Genomic DNA, 18,789 nt, shown 5'->3' with positions numbered 1-18,789 from the left:
CAAGTTGCAATTTTTTAATATATATCTACGTCTTTTAAATACTGTTATGCTATAAATAAATAAATATATATATATACAAACTGTTATGCTTTCCTCTCCTACAGATGTTCATTCTGGACAAAGTTGAAGGTGACACTTGTTCCCTTAATGAGTTCACCATAACTGGCTCAACGTATGCACCCATTGGAGAAGTGTGAGTAACCCTCCCTTCTGGATACATACAGGATCCATTGTGGCATTGTAGTGTCTATACAGTTTGAAGAAGTTCTGGAAAGCCATGAAGGGGCAGGGGATATAACTCAGCACTACAGAATAAATGAATGAATGTGGCTTAAGTTGATACTCTTTAGAGGAGTGCATTAAAATAAAATAACACACTTTGAAAAAGAAAACAACCCAGGCGTGATGGTGCATGCCTGTAATCCTAGCATTAATATTAACTGCAATATCAGATTTTTAAATTTTAGTTTTTGTTGTGCTAGGAATCAAACCCAGGGCTGACTTTTAAACTGATACATAACCTCAGATTTTTTTTTTTTTTTTTTCCTGTGAGAAGGATCTCACCATATAGTTCAGGCTGGGCTTAAACTCATAACAGTCCTCCTTTCAGCTAAATCTTCCATTCAGCTTGCTGAATGCTGGGCTACCAAGTATGCACCACTATGCCCAGCTCCAACATTAGATTTCAAAGAGCTGTCACTCAAATTTTTTGCATTTTAGACAATTTAGATTGTTGTCCTCAAAATTCTGTTTTTGTTATTAATTGGGGGGAAATCAATAGTGTTGATTACACTGCTTCAAGTGTTTTTTTTTTTTGATAGGCATAAAGATGATAAGCCAATAAAATGTCATCAATATGATGGGCTTGTAGAATTAGCAACCATTTGTGCTCTTTGTAATGACTCTGCTTTGGATTACAATGAGGTAAGCCTTTTCGTAAAAGAGAAGCTAGTGCTCAGAGTTTCTTGTGTAAGGATGGGTGGCCAGAAGGAAAATCCAGCTTTCCTTCCCTCCTTTTGAAAGCAGGGTTCTTGGTTTTAGTTTCCTCTTCCATTGAGTGCTATTCATAGATCCCTGACTGAGCATTGCAGTTTCTTGACTAAGAATTTTATGTTATATCCTTGACTGTTGACAGCATTGTTATATAAATGAGTAAAATCTAGGTTAGAAAATGTTTTCCAAGGGCCGGGGATTTAGCTCAGTGGTTTCGTCACCTGCTGCGCAAGCGCAAGGACCCAAGTTCGATCCCCGGTATCCAAAAAAATGAAAATGTTTCCCGAAGGGAATAGGGTATTGATTTTCTTTTAAGATGGCTAGCTGTGTATTTTTGAACAAGCTTAGATTGTTTTGATGATGATTATGATAAAAATGATAATATAAACCAGCTAAGTGTGGCAGTATACACCTGTAATCCCAGCTATTTGGGAGACTAAGGCAGGGGGAATCACAGGTCTGAAGCTAGCTTTTTTTTGGTACCGGGGATCGAACTCGGGTCCTTGCCACTTGTGCAGGAGGTGGCGAAACCACTGAGCTAAATTCCCGGCCCAGCTAGCTTTCTTTTTAATAGTGGAAATAGATGTTTTGCTTTCTGTTTTAAGGCAAGCTAGGCCCACTCAGTCAAAGTGTTAACTCTTCAATGATAAGCAGTGATTTGGAATTTGAAACTTACTATTTGAAAGTTCCCTGAATGAATATTACAATCAGTGGCTTTTTACACTTAAGTGAAATAATATACAGTGATTAATGGAAGGGAAATGAAAAAGCTTCATAATAGAATATCATTACAGAGCTACTTCATAGATAAGGTAACATGTATTCCTATACTCTGAGTACATTTTTAATTATCTGGGTGATCTCCTGTAATGCAGGAGCAAAATTAACTAGAAAAAAAAGAGAGATTTACCTGTTCACTTTTCCATTTTATATGCTTTTAATCAACACAGGCGAAAGGTGTATATGAAAAAGTTGGAGAAGCTACAGAGACTGCTCTCACTTGCCTGGTAGAGAAGATGAATGTATTTGATACCGAATTGAAGGCTCTTTCTAAAATAGAACGCGCAAATGCCTGCAACTCGGTCAGTATTTGCCTTTGGTGTTTTGTTCATGCAGTCATCAGTTAACCCAACCCATGTGTACACAGTCCATTCACTCTCATTCTCTTGGACAACTAAGTATATCTTCTCTCTCAAACTTGCAACGCCTACTTCCTTATATTCATGCTCAGGCAAAATGATCTTGCTATCGGGGTTGAGGATTTAGCTCAGTGGTTCTGGTGCCTGCCTTGCCAAGTGCAAGGTCCTGAGTGCGATCCCCAGTGCCAGGGAGGGTAAAAAAAAGATTGTGCTGTTTGACCAAGAAAAATAAAAGCAGTCAATAGATAATTTCCAATCATAATTAGATAATTTTTTGTTGTTGTTAACGGGCATTAATTCAGGACCTTGTGCTTGTGAGGCAGGCAGCGGCACCACTGAGCTAAATCCCGGCCCTAGATAATTTTCTCAAGTAACCAACTGTGTCCACAGGGCTGTGATTGGACTGTCCTTACCTCCAGCAAAAGCCAGGCATTTCTCTTGCATTTTAGTTTCCATCTCTAATGGATCCTTCATCAGCACAGGGAACATGCTAGTATGTTTTTATCTTAAACTTTCCTTTGACCTCATTTCCCCATTCAGCACTCTACTTCTCTCTCTTCTTGTATAACAAAATCTCTTCAAAGGCCTGTTTTTTTATCATATTAATCTGTTCCGTTCCTGTTTTCTTGAAACCTTTCCAGTCAAGCTCTTGCCTCCATCAGTCCATCAAAACCTCTTATCACAGTCCCCTGTGATCTTGTGCTATATCCAGTGGCACATCATTTACGGATGTACCTAAGAGCACATGTAAAGCACATAAAGCAAAGATTGGTAAGATCAGAGAGGAGACAAGTGTACAATTAGAGTTGCAGATTTTAATATATTTAGTAACTAATAAACAGAGGGAAAATTAGTAATTCCAAAGATTTGAACAGTACATGTCCACAACTAAATCTGTATTTCCCTTTTTTTTTCGGTATGGGGGATCAAACTTGGGATCTTGGGCTTGCGAGGCAGGCAGCAGCATCATTGAGCCAAATCCCTGGCCCTCAATCTGTATTTCTATTTCTGTGACTCCACTTCTTGTGCTTTCACATGCATACAGATTATTCACTAGAGAAGACAGTATTGCTGGTCTGTGAAGCAGGACTCACCATGTTGCCAGGAATTGAAATCTGACAGGCTGTATTGTTAAGCCCAGTGGAATTAGGTATTGGTTACCAGCGAGTCCCCCAAATATTTGGAAGCTGGTCTTTTTGATAGTCTTTGTGTTACAACAGAAAAGCCATAGTGGGAATTAGAGGATATGTGGAACTAGATAATGAAAACATGTGATGCACAGCATTAAAGAAAATGTTATGTCTTTACACAGTAGAAAAAGGTTAAAAATCAGTAATAAAACTTCCATTTGAAGAAGAAAAAGGAAAGAAAATGAGCAACCAATTATGGGGGCTGGAAGTATAGTTTAGTGACAGTGTGTGCCTACCATGCACAAGGCCCTGGGTCCAGTCTGTAGAACCACACCCCTGAAATCCTTATGAATAGCATTATGACAATATATTCAACAGCTTAGAAGAACTTCACAAATCCCAAATCCCTTTAGGAACACAGCTTTCTCAGTCGACACAAGAAAATTTTTTCTTTTTCTTTGGTACCGGGGATCGAACTCCGGTCCTTGTGCTTGTGCAGCAGGCAGCGAAACCACCGAGTTAGAATCCCTGGCCCAACACAAGAAAATTTTAATAATCCTTTGTAAAGGAAATTGAATCTATAAAGTCTGCCCCCACCAAAACTTGCCAGCCCAAAGCTGCTAAACATTTAAGGAGGAAATAATACCACTTTTCACAGACCTTGCTGATTAAGAGGAAGAACAGAAGACCTCTCAGTTCATTTGATGAGGTCAGCATGATCCTGACACTAGTCAGGTGAGTGCTCTCCAGGCCCCTGTCCTGCCAGTCACTGTGGCCACAGCCAGTTGGAAGGTTGGAGCCTCCACAGTGAGTTGGACCTGAGCCCCAGCAGCCTGAACAAGGTCCCTATGGAGGAATTGCTGCTCCCTGTGCCTCCCCAGACTGTGAGACTGCCTTGGCACACTATACCTAGCTTCCTGTGGCCTTCCCTGTGTACAAGCAGTCTGCAGAGCTACTAGCACTGGAACTGACCATCCTATCACTTTGTTCACTTGAAAAAACAGAAGTGGCTGGCCTGTCCTGGCCAAAGTGTTGGGTGATGGCTTAGGTGAAAAGCATTGTGCAGACTTAAGTTTGAGTAGCAGGACACCATGTGGGTCCAGTGCACAAGAGCACCAGGGCCAGGTGGTAGAGCAGCACTAGTAAGGCTGCAGCAGGCAAGCAGTAAGGTAAGGAAACTTGGGAATGGAAGCACAGAAGCTGGAGAAAATAAGATTGGATGCTGAAGGCATCATATTCCCTTTTTCAAACAGGAGTAGCAGAAACTTCAGGATACAAGTCAGGCTTCTGATCTACATCTGTTGTCTACCCCCATCCCCTCTCAGTAAGCCGGTCTAGAACACCCAGCCCCATCCACTCTGCCAATGTGACCAATACCCTCCTTTCAGCCCCTGCACAACCACAAGGTTCTCCATTGAGTCCTCCAGACCCGTTGTCAGCAAAATACTGTTCCCTTCCCGGAGCTTGATTCCAGTGTACTAGGGCCGGCTCAGCGTGCATCAGGCCTGTCAGTTATCACCAGATGGTGCCAGTTGGCACCTGAGGCTTCTTTGTAGGACTTCCCTAATTTCATAGGGCTTCCTGGTAGAATTTAGAGAAATGAGAAAAGAGAAAGGCAGTTGCCTGTATGTTTGAAGAACAGTTTTGGGGTTGGAGAGGTAAAAACAAAGGCTTTTTTTGTTCCACAAGCTGTGCAAAACCAAAGCCCTCTTCTCTTAAATGGTCAGCAATAATATTTGTGTTTGCTTGTTGCAAACCCTTTTCATCTCCATGGAGATCCAGGGCAGAGGAGGATGAAATGTTACTGGGAACAAGGGCTCCACCACCCTGAGCAAGCAAGTGCAGCCTGGGCTGGAGGAGGGAAGATAATAAAGCCTTCCATGCCCACACAGAATCTAGCTGTGTGTGAAAGGACTTGGAGCCCATCCGACCTAGGTTTGACACTTGGAGCAAGCAACACCAAGGCCTGCCTTGTCTGGTGTGAGGCACAACTGGCTTCCTACTCCAGTGCCCACCCTTTCCATCAGTTTGCCTGCGCACAACAGGATGAGGAGAACACCTCAGCTGAATGTAGACTTCCCAGGGGACCTCTACTTGATTCATAAATAGTCTCAGGCAGGGTAGGCCTTGGGCAGCTTCTTGGCATTCTGCCCCTGCTCACACGGCTGCTATGAAGCAAGAACCATGCAGATTTGCTACCACCATCCACATTCACAACAGGGAGGAATTTCATGTGTCTTGCTGCTGGGCAGCTGGAGCCACTGGTAGTATATGCATGACTCCCACTGGGCAGCTTTTTATTTTTTTAGTAAAAAGCTGGATAACAGTGATTAGATCTGTTTGAACTGCCAATGGCATAAGTCACCCAATGGGACCACCGTACATAGGTTTAAGCCAGCAGGCAACTGTTAGGCCCTTCTTTCATAGCCAGTAAGCAAGGATGGAAATCCTTTCAAAGCCACACTGTGTGACAGCTCTGTTACTTTGTCAACCTCACTAACACAAAGGTGACCTGAAAACTCACCTTCACAGACAGGTTTGTAATTGTTTGAAATTAGACCTATAGCTATACTCATCAGTGAAGGGAAACAACACTGTGTATCCTAAAAGATGATGCCTTTGCTGAGACCACCAAAGTTATGGGAAGAGCTATCTCTCTTACAGATCAGGCTGCCTTGGCCTCATGCATTTCATATTAGCTTGGTGAAAGCATCAGAAGTGACTGAAAGTCCCAAAAGCAAACTCTTTACTGCTATTCCTACCTTAGAGCAAGAGCCATAGTCCAGGGGAAGAGAGAGTGAGGCCCTGTTGCTTTGCCCATGTTGCTGGGACTGCCACTCCTGATGGGTCTGGTTGCCTCCCAGGGGATGCCTGCCCTGTGCAGTTCCATCCCTTAATTTTCAGGGCACTTTCCTCAGGGCCCCTCAAGCTGAGGAGCTGTCGGTGGTAGTGTGATGGAAACACAGCAATAGATCTCAATACAGAGTACACCAGCGCTCATACTCCTTTACACCTGTGGCAGCTTAGTGGCTGGCACATGCTTTAGGATGCCTGGCCTGGCTGACCAGCTATGTGCACTCCAAACCTCTCAGCTTCCTACATTGGATGCTGAGGTTGTGTGTGGGAAAATCCATGTAATTTACCACTCTAAGTAACAGCAGAAAGCCATGGGACCATCCCCACAGACACAGGAAAGGTATATGATAAAATTTTACAATGGCTGGGTGAGTGTATCTTCACACCGATTAGAGTACTTCTATCCCACGCTAGCATACTTCTGGCAACAGAATTCTGCTTAATGTCTGTATTTGAGATTTTCCTGCCAGTCCTGGTCCATTCAATAATGTAAGAAAAATTGGAAAGGAAAAGGTATCTCTTGTTAGGTAATGGCCTAAAGCTAAAGTTTCTCAGTCCTCGCCTCACTTGACCCATCACTTGGTACTGTCAACTGACTTCCCCCTTTGAAACTCACTTGGCCTCCAAGACTCCAGGCTTGTTCTCCCTCCTTGGCTTCTTCGAATCTCGCCAGCTGGCTCTTTCAAGGGCCACCAGGAACTGGAGGTCCCACGCCTAATCCTTCACCATTTCTCTTTCTGCTTCTACCATCCTCTGGTCCCATGGGCTTAAACACTGCCAATGTCCTAGAGACTATTAGAGTAGCCGCTGGTTTCCTGAAGCTATTAGAATGATTACAGATTGTTCCTCTGATGCCTTAGTCTCATTTTATATAAGCCTAGCAGCCTCCTGTGACAGCTACGTGGGCACCACTGTTCTGGCCAGAACTCTCCACCTCCAGGGCCATCTGGTTGTGTTGCCATCACTGTACTATGTGGTGCAGCTTGTCTCCCAAGAGTACATAGCAGCTGGAGTTTGAAGTCCTCCATTGGCTTCCGGTTTCACTTGTTATGAAGTGCCCTACAGTGACTGGAGATCCAGAACCTGTCCCCACTTGCCCTTTCTAATAAACTATTCAGTCAGGTTGGCTCACTGGAGGCCCCTTGAGTGTGCCAGAATGCACACTCTATATGTCCCGGCTGCCTGGAGCATGCTTCACCCCATCCATCTGGCTCCCAGTCACACCTTGTTAGGGCTCAACTCTCATGTTGCCACCTGCCAACCACTGAATGAGGCATTGCAGCCTGTGCTTACGCAAGTTTTCTGTCTCCATCGCTGGCTTTTTTCTCCATACCACATAGTGTATTTTACTTTGTAGTCTTTGTCCCAAACTAGAGGACAGAATTCATGAGGGCAAGAACTTGTATTTGTATTGCTGTGTCCTCAGTGTCTGTCATGGAATAGGTGCCTTATGCATATTTGCTGAGCACTCAGAAATGTACAGAAATGGGTTACCCAACCATATGTCCTCCTTACAGGTCATTAAACAGCTAATGAAAAAGGAATTTACTTTAGAGTTTTCACGTGATAGGAAATCAATGTCTGTCTACTGCACACCAAACAAACCGAGTCGGACATCCATGAGCAAGATGTTTGTGAAGGCAAGTACAGTATATATAGCAGGCTGCAGCTGAGCTCTTCTCAACTGGGGCTGAGGTCCCAGGGGCCAGCAAATAAAACTGATCTGAATCTAACATTCCCAGGGTGCTCCAGAAGGTGTCATCGACAGGTGTACCCACATTCGAGTTGGGAGTACCAAGGTCCCCATGACCCCTGGAGTGAAACAGAAGATCATGTCTGTCATTCGGGAGTGGGGCAGTGGCAGTGATACGCTGCGGTGCCTGGCCCTGGCCACTCACGACAACCCACTTCGAAGAGAAGAGATGCATCTGGAGGACTCTGCCAACTTCATCAAATATGAGGTAGCTGAGGAGTCCCCTCCCACCCCTCTAGGTCAGTGTGTGGAGCTGCTGCAAGTAGATAGGGAGGAGGCCTGTGGTTTTTCCACAGGCCACGTGTCACTCTTATAATTGAGGCTGCTGCTTCAGATATACGTAGGTAATGGTTTCATAAAATTGTTGTTTTCAAAGTAAGAATGTCAAAACTAGCTTTAAAAAACCTTATCAAACCTGTTTTGCAACTCATGTAAATTTTCTAAAAATACTCGTTTTTAAAGGTGAGAATACTCAAATTGATTTTCTTTTTTATTCTTTTGTTGGGGTTTTTTGTTTTTTCATTTTTTTCATCAGAGAATTCCCATATCCAGGATAAGATATGCTAAAGAGTAGAAGGAGAGAGCTTTGGTACTACGGACAACTGAAATAGCCAATCTCAAAATGCTCTTTTTCCTCAGTAGGTTTTCCTCTTTAGACTGTTGTTATAAGTGATTAAAGGATGATGTGGAAACCAGGCAAGCTGCCTGTAATCCTAGCACTCTGAGTGGCTGAGGCTGAAGGATTCCAAGTTCGAGCCCATCAATGACTTAGCAAGACCCTGTGTCAAAATAAAAAACAAGTATGGGGATACAGCTCAGTGTGTAACAGGCCCTGGGTCCAGAGCTCAGTTCTGCAAAAACAACCAGAATATTTTGAGAACAAGATGTAGTGACGTTTCACTCAAAAAAAATAACAGGACCTGATAGTGTAGTTCAGTGGTTTGAGTGCCTGCTTAGTGTTTATAAGGCCCTGGGTTCAATCCCCAGCAACACAAACAAGGGGAGAAAATAAATAACAAACTTATGCTGTTAGTGTAAACTGGCCAGTTTTCAAAACAGTTTCCTGTTTGAGCTCAGTGATTCTCTGCTTTAGACCAACTTGACTTTCGTTGGCTGTGTGGGCATGCTGGACCCTCCCAGGATCGAAGTGGCCTCCTCTGTGAAGCTGTGTCGGCAGGCAGGCATTCGAGTCATCATGATCACGGGGGACAACAAGGGCACCGCCGTGGCCATCTGTCGCCGCATCGGTATCTTTGGCCAGGATGAGGATGTGGCGTCAAAGGCTTTTACAGGTCGGGAGTTTGATGAACTCAGTCCTCCAGCTCAGAGAGATGCCTGCTTGAATGCCCGCTGTTTCGCTAGAGTCGAACCTTCTCACAAGTCTAAGATCGTGGAGTTCCTTCAGTCTTTCGATGAGATCACAGCTATGGTGAGTGTTCAAGTGGGACAAGTGCCTCAGATGTCACAAGCAGCAGATTATAATTTTGATCATTAAACTTTTTTAGCAATAGCCCCCTAATTTGGACCTCCTTTTGTCATGTTCAGCTGTTTTCTCTAGAATTGTTATCAGTAAGTAGTTGGTGTGGTGTAAGATCCTAACATAGTTTAAAACCCAGAGAGCCTTGTAGATCAGTCACAGAGAAAGTTTGGTGGTATAATCTAGTGTTTATCTTATAGTAGACATGTTTGCATTTTACACATATTCTCTTACTGGGACGGAAGTAGTCCCTGTCGGTCCCTCAGTGCCAGGTGACTCCCCTGGAAGTCGGCTGTTAGGAACCTTTGTGTGTGTGGGATTGAACCCCCACCAAGTCACATCCCCAAGCTATTTACAAACCATTGGCAACAGTCTTCCCTTAGTCTTTCACCCAAATGTCTTGCTATTATATTTGCTTTCTGTTACTTGTCTGTACAATTTAACTTTTTAAAGAATAATTTTGTTTTTGAAACCAGACAGTTGTGGTCTCCTCCCACCCTCAGAGGTAACCAACATTCTAAAGTTGGAATTTAGTAAAAGTATAAAAAATATAAATGGGAATGGTATTTTGTACCTGTAGATAATATTTAGAAATTTTGCAATTTATGGGCCGGGGATTGTAGCTCAGTGGCACCATGCCTGCCTGGCAAGTGCAAGGTCCTGAGTTCAATCCCTGGTACCCGCCCGCCCCCCAAAAAAAAGAAAGAAAGAAAGAAATTTTGCAGTTTATGACTTACATACTTTTCAATTCTGTACTTTTTCTATCTGAGATTGATCCGTTTGAATACATCTTGACTGCCGGTAGGTTGTTGTGTGTAGTGTTTTGTTAGGTTGTGTTTTTAATTTTGATACAAAGTATGGTAAAGACAGATAATAAATAAATCCCTTTGTTCACTTTCTCTGAAGTCTCTGGTAAACTCACTTGGTAGTTTTGCACTTGCCAGGGAAAATACATTTAATTCCTATAAAACAAGAATTCTGTAGGCCCTCACCCAAGACCCACAGCTCTGTCTGATTTCCCTCCCCTGTTGGTCACCAAGCCTTTGCCGTGCTGTCACATGGCGGGTGTCTGAGCCAACGGAGCCTTCCCTTTCAGACTGGTGATGGTGTGAATGACGCTCCTGCTCTGAAGAAAGCTGAGATTGGCATTGCTATGGGTTCTGGCACTGCAGTGGCTAAAACTGCCTCCGAGATGGTCCTGGCAGATGACAACTTCTCCACCATCGTGGCTGCCGTGGAGGAGGGACGGGCCATCTACAACAACATGAAGCAGTTCATCCGCTACCTCATCTCGTCTAATGTGGGGGAGGTTGTCTGGTGGGTGTCTGATGGTCCCGCTTTTGTTTGGGGGTACCGAGATCGAACTCTGGACCTTACACTTGCAAGGCACGTGCAGCATCACTGAGCTACATCCTGGCCCCGCCTGTATTGTTTTAACCACAGCTCCAGGTCATGATGCTCTCCTGGTTTGTTCTCCACACCACTTTCGTCCTTGTGCCTGGATTGGGTTATTGTGGGGGGTGAGGGTCCTCACTGAGGCAGTGGGACCTCGCAGTGGGCGAGGGTCTGCAGCTGTGCAAATATAAAAAGACTTCTGTAACAACAGTGAGTTTAAATGAAACAGTCAAAATTCTTGACTCTGAAAGTGAACACTGATTCCACCTGGGGTATAATAGATGGTCTGTGATTCCCTCGAGGTAGTCCAGGTGATCCTAGCTGCTCGCAGGGGACTGCATGGAGGAGGAGGGGCAGTGGTGCTGCTTAAGTAGTTCTCAGAACTCACTGAGGGTCTTTCTCTTCTTTCCTTGGGTGGAAACAGCATTTTCCTGACAGCAGCCCTTGGGTTTCCCGAGGCTTTAATTCCTGTACAGCTCCTCTGGGTCAATCTGGTCACAGATGGCCTGCCTGCCACTGCGCTGGGCTTCAACCCTCCTGATCTGGACATCATGAACAAACCACCCCGGAATCCAAAGGAACCACTGATCAGCGGTTGGCTCTTTTTCCGTTACCTGGCTATTGGCTGTGAGTAGTTTTTTTTGTTTTTTTTTAATGTTGACTTTTAAACAAAATGTTTATGGGCCAAAATTCAGTAAACTTATTCCTTAAAAGCACATTTTTCTTCTTTCCCCATACTAGGGTAACAAAAAATTGAGGATACTCTCCCAGGTTCACGAACTGTATCTTCAGTTTACCTAACGCTGCTTTGCAGTTATTCTCTGTTTAGCATCCTACCCTTCCTGGGGCTTTAGTGAATGAGCAGTTAGATGGCAAGTTTTTCACGCTTTGCTGTGTACACAAAGGGATACCCGATAATTTGGGCGAGGTCCTGTCTTTTAAGGGTTCATAGGTGAGAGGTGAATAGATAATTATCACCAGTGTAAAAACTGAGTTCCCATTCCCTGAGAAACAGATCACTCACATGCCATTGTGCATGCATGGGCCATGTCGTGTAAACCTCTGAGGCCCTCTTCCCGACCAAGGGCTGATTCTCGTTTCCGTATCATAGGTCAGGGATATGCGAGTCAGAGGTGAGAGCATTCCCTGGAGTCCCTCACACAGTGGTGCGGAGTGGCTGGGTGCTCAGCTTCTCAGGGAGCGTGTCCCCTCCCTGAGGTTCCTGCAGACAGTTTGTTTTCCTACTGTGAAGGTGGTAGTGCTCAGTCTTGTCTTTATTTATATTTATTTATTTATTTGTTTGTTTATTTGGTACTGGGGATCAAACTCGACCTTGGGCTTGTGGGGCAGGCGGTGGAACCTCTGAGCTAAATCCCTGGCACAGTCTTGTCTTTAATTCTTCCTGTCTATTAGGAAGTCTCATAGCGGTACACATAGAGCTGCCTCTTCCTTGTGACCAGCTGCCTTAATGCTCATTGTAATCCCTGGGTTAGCAGTGTGAGCACTTGTCATTTTGAGAAGATGCTGCCTTGTGGGGACAGTCTGAGAGTCTGTTCTCCGTTGGTTCTTTGTGATCACCTTCCTAAATTCAAGTCCATGAGGAAGGAGTCCCATAATCTGCCTTGGGCTCTGCTCTGCTGCTCAATGCTGAGCACCAGCTGCTCTAACAGGGCTTTCATAGAGAGGTTCTGCCGGGCCTGTGAATGAGCAGATGGGTTCATGTCTCTCCAGGTGGCCTCCACTTGCCTAAAGGTCACATGGGGCCTGGCTCCCAGGAGTTTGGCTTCATGTGGAGGACATGGGTCTGCAGCCTTCACTCGGCGTTATAGAGGGTGCCCTCGTAAGAGGACAGTGGAGGGGGTGATGGGCACTGGAGGAAAGGTTCTGGGTTCTGAACCAGAAATGCCCCCATCCTTCTGGAACCTTGTGGTATTAGTCACTTTCCTGTTGCTGGGACAAAATACATGACATCCTCAACTTAAAGGAAGAGAGGTTTATTTGGGGTCATGATTTCAGCTGTTTCAGTCCATTTTGGACTAGCTCCAAGGCAAAAGCAGCACAGTGGAGCGGCCTGGCACAGGAAAGCTGTTGGCCTCATTGGGGCCAGAAGCAGAGTGAGAAGGGGCTGGGGACAAGATGCCCCCATCCAGGTCTCAGTGACGAACTCCTCTAGCAGCACAGTCAGCTGGGAACTCATCAGTGCATTAATCCACTGAGTATGGGGCTCCCACAATCAGTCCCTTCTGAAGGCCCCACCTCTGAGCACGAGCCTTGAAGACATTTTACTTTAATTAATTAATTTGGGGGGGTGGGTACCGGGGACCGAACTTAGGACCTTCCGCTTTCGAGGCAGGCGGCGGAACCACTGAGCTAAATCCCTGGCCTTTGAAGACATTTTAGACCTAAACCCAAAAGGGCATCGTCTGAGTAGTGCCGGCCACAGCCCCAAGTGCATCAGCAGCATCATGTTTGTTCCCAGGTTATGTTGGTGCCGCGACTGTGGGTGCTGCTGCATGGTGGTTCATCGCTGCCGATGGTGGTCCCAGAGTGTCCTTCTACCAGCTGGTATTTAGCCCCTTCCTTTCTGTTCCTGGGATGTGAGGTGTTGCAAGACCTTGCTCTTTCTGTGGTTTAGGTGTCTTGTCAAATCATCCTAACGCAAGCAGTAGGCGTTGTACCTGAGATGGATCTCAGGGTCCAGAGCTCGAATGAAACCCATGACCATTCTGCACTTGTCTGGGTCTGAGATCTGGGCTTGGGGTGGAATTGGTGCCAGGACTTCAGAAAATGCTCGGGTCAGGCATGGTGATGCTTGTGATCCCAGCATTCTGGGAGGAAGGCTGAGGTAGGACGACTGAAAGTTTCATCCCAGCCTGGGCAGCTTAGTGACTTGGCAGCCTTGTCCCAAAATAAAGCGCTAGGGGATGTAGGTCAGTGTGAAGGCTCTGGGTGTTCAGTCTCCAGTACCACTAAAGAGGAAAAGGAAAACTCAGCTGATTGGGAATAACCATGAACTTCTGTTGCAGAGTCATTTTCTACAGTGTAAAGAGGACAACCCAGACTTTGCAGGAGTAGATTGTGCCATCTTTGAGTCCCCATACCCGATGACAATGGCCCTGTCTGTTCTAGTAACCATAGAGATGTGTAACGCCCTCAACAGGTGAGTCTGCAGCAGACTGAGCACTGGGGCACTGGGGGGTCAGTGAAGGTCTTGGGAAAGCCCTTTCTTCCCACAGAAAGGAGAATGTGCAGCACCGGTTTGCAAACCCTAAGCTGTCATCACCTCCAGGAAGTAGAGGGAGTGCTCAGCCACGTGTTTAGAGCTGTTCCTTAACAGAAGCGGCAGAGGCCAAGAAAGAGCAGGGAAAACGGTGGTACTTGTTGAGTCCCGTGGGGCAGGGTTCTCACCCTTCAGCATTGAGGCAAATGGTACCATCCAATTAAGCCAGTGACAAAAATGGAAATTTCTAAATAGCCCAGGTGTCCAGGGCAGTCAGGCAGCTTTGGGCCCACTGAGGGGGATCTGCTGACAGTTTGTCCTACATCTGCATGTTCTCTGCCTTAACTTTGCGCAGAAGGAAACTTGAGTGCCTAGGATGAGAATGAGGTCAGGATGGGGGCTCTGTCTCCTCACTGAGCTCACCACCCTTCCCTGTCCTCAGTCTATCTGAAAACCAGTCCTTGCTGAGGATGCCCCCATGGGAGAACATCTGGCTCGTGGGGTCCATCTGCCTATCAATGTCCCTCCACTTCCTGATCCTCTACGTGGAGCCTTTGCCAGTGAGTGTGGGAGCTGGGTGGGGCCTGGGCAGGGCACCCTTCTGCCAGGGTGGGGCCATGATGCAGCCTCTGTCCCTCAGCTCATCTTCCAGATCACACCGCTGAACGTGACCCAGTGGCTGATGGTGCTGAAAATCTCCCTGCCTGTGATTCTCATGGATGAGACGCTCAAGTTTGTGGCCCGCAACTACCTGGAACCTGGTAAAGAGTGTGTGCAGCCTCCCACCAAATCCTGCTCGTTTTCGGCATGCACCGATGGGATTTCCTGGCCGTTTGTGCTGCTCATAATGCCCCTGGTTGTCTGGGTCTATAGCACAGACACTAACTTTAGTGATATGTTCTGGTCTTGACTGACAGTTCTCCATCCAGAAGATGTCTAACTTAATTTTTTATTGTTTAAAGCAACTGTCTATTTCTGCTGAATTTTCACATGAACATATTGGCTGGTGAAGGAGGTTTCATACTCTACATTTTGTTTTGCTTTTTCTGACTCCAGTGGGGCTCAAGATTTTCCTTTTTTATACACATAATTAAAGTGTCCATTGACATGTACAGAGAACTAACACTATTTTATGCAAATATTTTTTTGTAGATGAAAAAGCATGTACAGTGTTCTGTTTAATACTCATCCTTGTATAAAAAATAGTTGAGCCAGCAGACATTGTCAGCAAATTAATTGGCAGCAGATTTTAGGAAATGAATGTGTGTGGTTTCTAAGAAAAACTAAATAGCATGTATTATCTTTTGCATGATTACCTGGATTTAATTTGAGATCACAGTCTAATTATTCATAAGCCAATTTTTCTGCACTGAGCAGAGTCCGCTACCTCAGTCAGTATTTTTGGTTGGCCACTCCCTCACCACCTGCCTCCACTCAACCCCGCTGCCTGCCCCACTCGGCTTCTTAGGGTCTCTAGGGTCTCGGTTCTATTGACACCGTCTTCGGAGGTATGCCTGTCTCACTTGTGCAGAAAACATTGTTCCAGATTCGGTCAACTGGGGTCGTGTCCCACATAGTTTTTAAGGTTATTTATTTAAATGTCTAATGGACTTTATTGTAACAGACATTGTTTTGCCAACATCGCCTATTTCAGTGGCACTTCACAATCTAGTTTTAAAAGAAAAATAAAACATTTTAAATGGACAGAAAAATAACTGTCTTGTTCTTAAGTGGCTTATCTTGAACTATCTCATAGATAGTCCATCTTTCTCTTAAGTTGTTTCAGAACTTTAGTTTACTGTGCTTGAGGGCAAGAGGGGTCCTGTTCTGCTGCATAGGTAGTCGTGGAAATGTGACTGACAACGTGTGGGTGCACACTGTCATCTGTCATGCACATTTTATGCAAGTCTCTGCTGGCCTGCGTGTAGCCTGGAATGTAAGGGAAGTGTGTGTGTCTGTGGGTGTGTGTGTTTTGTAAAATCTGTAAATAGCCCATGACCAAATGAACATATTGTATAGAACTATTTTTATTTGAATGTGGCACTAACCACCACCATTATCTGAGAAGTTTGCGCATGTTCAAGCTCAGTCTTACAGCAGCGTATGAGTCATTAACAGTCCTAACTGTGGTGTTTTCCTCCAATGCCTTCCATCATCCATCAACTAACGTGAGTATTTTCTCCCCTGGAATTGGCATGCTTTAGCCAAGGTGACGCCACCAGTGAGGCTGCCCTGGCAAGGGTAGAAGTGTCAGCCACAGGGTGACATGGGAGCCTCTGTGCCGCCCTTGCTGGCTTCAGGTGCAGCTCCCAGGCTCCGCATGGTGCCTGGCCAGCAGCTCTGCGGGATGCTGATGCTGGGCTTGTGCCATACACTGGCCGTGAGGGCTGCCGCTCCATCAGACTGCAAGCCGGGCGCTGGGCTGCCTCTGGTGCGGAGGGAGGCCTCAGACCCACGCAGTGGGGCTTCTGACCTTTTTAGAAGCAGAGTCACCCCACACACCTCTGAGCCAGCAGCACAAGTCACAGTGAACTCAGACAGCACTGGCTCATCTGAAATGGGCCAGCTCCCTTGCCTTTCTAGGTCACAGCTTCTGTGGCTGAGGCTTGACCCTGCAGTGCCGGGCAGAGCGCTGCTCGTCCCCCAGCCCAGCTGTTCACGGCCTGAGGTGGCCAAGTAGCAAGGCCCAGCTGCTCCTGGGAGGGAAGGTCCTCAGACTCTAGTGCTGGGCTGGCCCGGTGCGCTGCAGGTGTTGGAACCTCGTCCCGAGGCCCAGGGTGCACGGGGGACTGGCTGAAGGTGTGGTCATGGGCAGTGGGCACCAGGCCTCTGCAGGTACCCATGGGGTGAGTGGGTCAAATGCAAGCAGTGCCTCTGAGCTGCAGACCAGGACAGGATGTCTGGGTTTGCTGGGTGGGGCATTGCACAGTGGAAACCAAACTAATCAAATAGCTTTTTCCCTGACTCAGTTCCTTGATTTAGCAGCCTTTACAAAAGTGGAGTGGGGTGGCTGCTGCGGGAGCCAGGCACACCCACAGATGCCCAGCCAACTGCTGGTATAGTTGCTCAGCCCCGGGCCCCTGTGGCCCAGGGAAGCTCAGTGGGCAGCCACTTCCTCAGCCTCGACAGCCAGGCGCGGGTTAGGCCCCCTCAGTCCCTCCTGTAGCGGCCATGGCCGGCTGAAAGCGACTGCACCTCCTCCCTCGGTCTAGTTGGCCTGGGAAGCCCAGGGCCACCGCCACTGGGGTCTTGGCCCGAGCCCTGTCCCAGCACCCTCGGTAAGGGACAGCATTGCCTGGGTGGAGGTTCTTCAGCCACCATGCCCCAGCCTGCAGGGGGTCCTGCTCAGTGGAGCTTGCCTCGAGCCCAGGGCACAGCAGCTACGCTAAGTGCGGTAGGGAGCTAAGGTGCCACCCTGCCAGGATAGGTGGGCCGGCCGGCCTCACAGTGGCTGCCAGCACAGCACCTGAGATGCTACGAGGCCAGGCCTGCCCAGGGCAGAGGCAGCCACAAGCATTAGCTCACTGCCCGCACTGCACCGCAGCCCACAGCCCACCACATTGCGAAGAGCGAGGTCAGGTTGCATCGGCCTCTTGGCACCAGGCCTGTGCCCTGCAGTTAGGAAAGGAGAGGGCAGGCGGCAGCCAGGGCTCAGCACTTTGCCAGGGGGCAGGGGGGCGTGGATGAGGTGTTGGTGCCACCCTGCTCACTCCTGCGCCACCCGCCTCCTGCACACCCCGACCTCTCCTCCCGCTGTCACTGCTCCGTACCTGGGGTGGATCAGGGCGGCTTTACAAGTAGGTGGATGGCCCGAGGACACAGTCACTGAGCCACTGCTTCTAGATGCAGCCTGGGTGGGTGGCACTTCCAGGACAGTTGATCTGAAATGCTGTCTTGACGTCTCTGAGATTAAGCTGAGTGCCCCTTCTCATCTGTCCCTGTTGGTCTGAGTCTTAGGTAGTTACTCTCACATTTTCTCCCATGGTTCATGAAGCTGATTTCCTCTCTCTTTCCTTTGCAGCAATACTGGAGTAACCGCTTCCTAAACCGTTTTGCAGAAATGTAAGGGTGTTCGGTTCGGTTGCGTGCATGTGCGTTTTTAGCAACACATCTACTAGCCTCTGCATGACTCATGTTGGGGAAAAGGAAAAGTAGACAGGGTTCCCAGCTCATTGTGTGTAATGTGGAGGAAATGTGTATTACCAATGGGGTTTTTAGCTTTTAAATCAAAATAATACTTACAGATGTACAATTTAATGAAATCAGAAAGCCTTTCCAGAGAAGTTTGGTTTCTTTGCTGCAAGAAGAATGAGGTTCTGCAACCTTATCCACGAGCCTAGAAGCATCAGCCAAGTCTCCGCATTTCTCTGCAGATGTCTTAGCTTCTCTAAATGTACAATGCTTGGCTGTAATGCATGCCTCCGGTGTAAGTAGCCAGATTTCCCTGCAGTGACACTGAGACCTGCTACTTTTTAATTGGCCCTGTACAGTTTGCTTATTTATAAATTCATTTAAAACACTTTACAGGTGTTGAGTGGTTAAAATGTAGGTCTCAGTTCATAACCTGTTACTTTTGAGTGTGCATAGACAGCTATTTTGCACTGTATTAAATGTAACTTATTTAATGAAATCTGAAGCAGTAGACAGATGTTGGTGCAATACAAATATTGTGATGCATTTATCTTAATCAGATGCTAAGCGTCAATTTATCACAACGCATGTTTGACTAGACTGTAAATAAAGGTCGGTTTTTTCACTTCTGTGCTGGTAACAACAGGTGCTGCACAGATGTGGTTTCCAGTAAATAAATCTATTCTATGATAAAA

The 18,789-nt window shown here is 46.6% G+C and overlaps 1 protein-coding gene across 2 annotated transcripts in view; it reads left to right on the top strand.

Annotated features, from left to right (window-relative positions):
* Atp2a2 (ATPase sarcoplasmic/endoplasmic reticulum Ca2+ transporting 2) overlaps window positions 1-18,789 on the top strand; it is a 58,252-nt gene extending 39,463 nt beyond the window's left edge. Inside the window, exons 9-21 of one of the 2 annotated variants that reach the window (XM_004843828.4) lie at window positions 105-193; window positions 822-924; window positions 1,944-2,075; window positions 7,636-7,758; window positions 7,861-8,079; window positions 8,965-9,300; window positions 10,445-10,665; window positions 11,168-11,370; window positions 13,223-13,308; window positions 13,770-13,903; window positions 14,406-14,523; window positions 14,604-14,724; window positions 17,985-18,789. In XM_004843828.4, coding sequence (XP_004843885.1) covers window positions 105-193; window positions 822-924; window positions 1,944-2,075; window positions 7,636-7,758; window positions 7,861-8,079; window positions 8,965-9,300; window positions 10,445-10,665; window positions 11,168-11,370; window positions 13,223-13,308; window positions 13,770-13,903; window positions 14,406-14,523; window positions 14,604-14,724; window positions 17,985-17,998 — 1,899 coding nt within the window. In that variant the 3' untranslated portion in view covers window positions 17,999-18,789. Of the gene's footprint in view, window positions 1-104; window positions 194-821; window positions 925-1,943; window positions 2,076-7,635; window positions 7,759-7,860; window positions 8,080-8,964; window positions 9,301-10,444; window positions 10,666-11,167; window positions 11,371-13,222; window positions 13,309-13,769; window positions 13,904-14,405; window positions 14,524-14,603; window positions 16,132-17,984 lie in introns of both variants that reach the window. The other variant, XM_087198517.1, reaches the window with a different exon arrangement.

The sequence above is a fragment of the Heterocephalus glaber genome, unplaced genomic scaffold (assembly GCF_053883595.1).
Source record: "Heterocephalus glaber isolate CG9 unplaced genomic scaffold, H.glaber_assembly_v1.0 deba00001687, whole genome shotgun sequence".
In the NCBI taxonomy this organism is placed as follows: domain Eukaryota; kingdom Metazoa; phylum Chordata; class Mammalia; order Rodentia; family Bathyergidae; genus Heterocephalus; species Heterocephalus glaber.
Note: the sequence above shows the minus strand (reverse complement) of the source record. Positions and strands in the feature narration are given on the sequence as shown.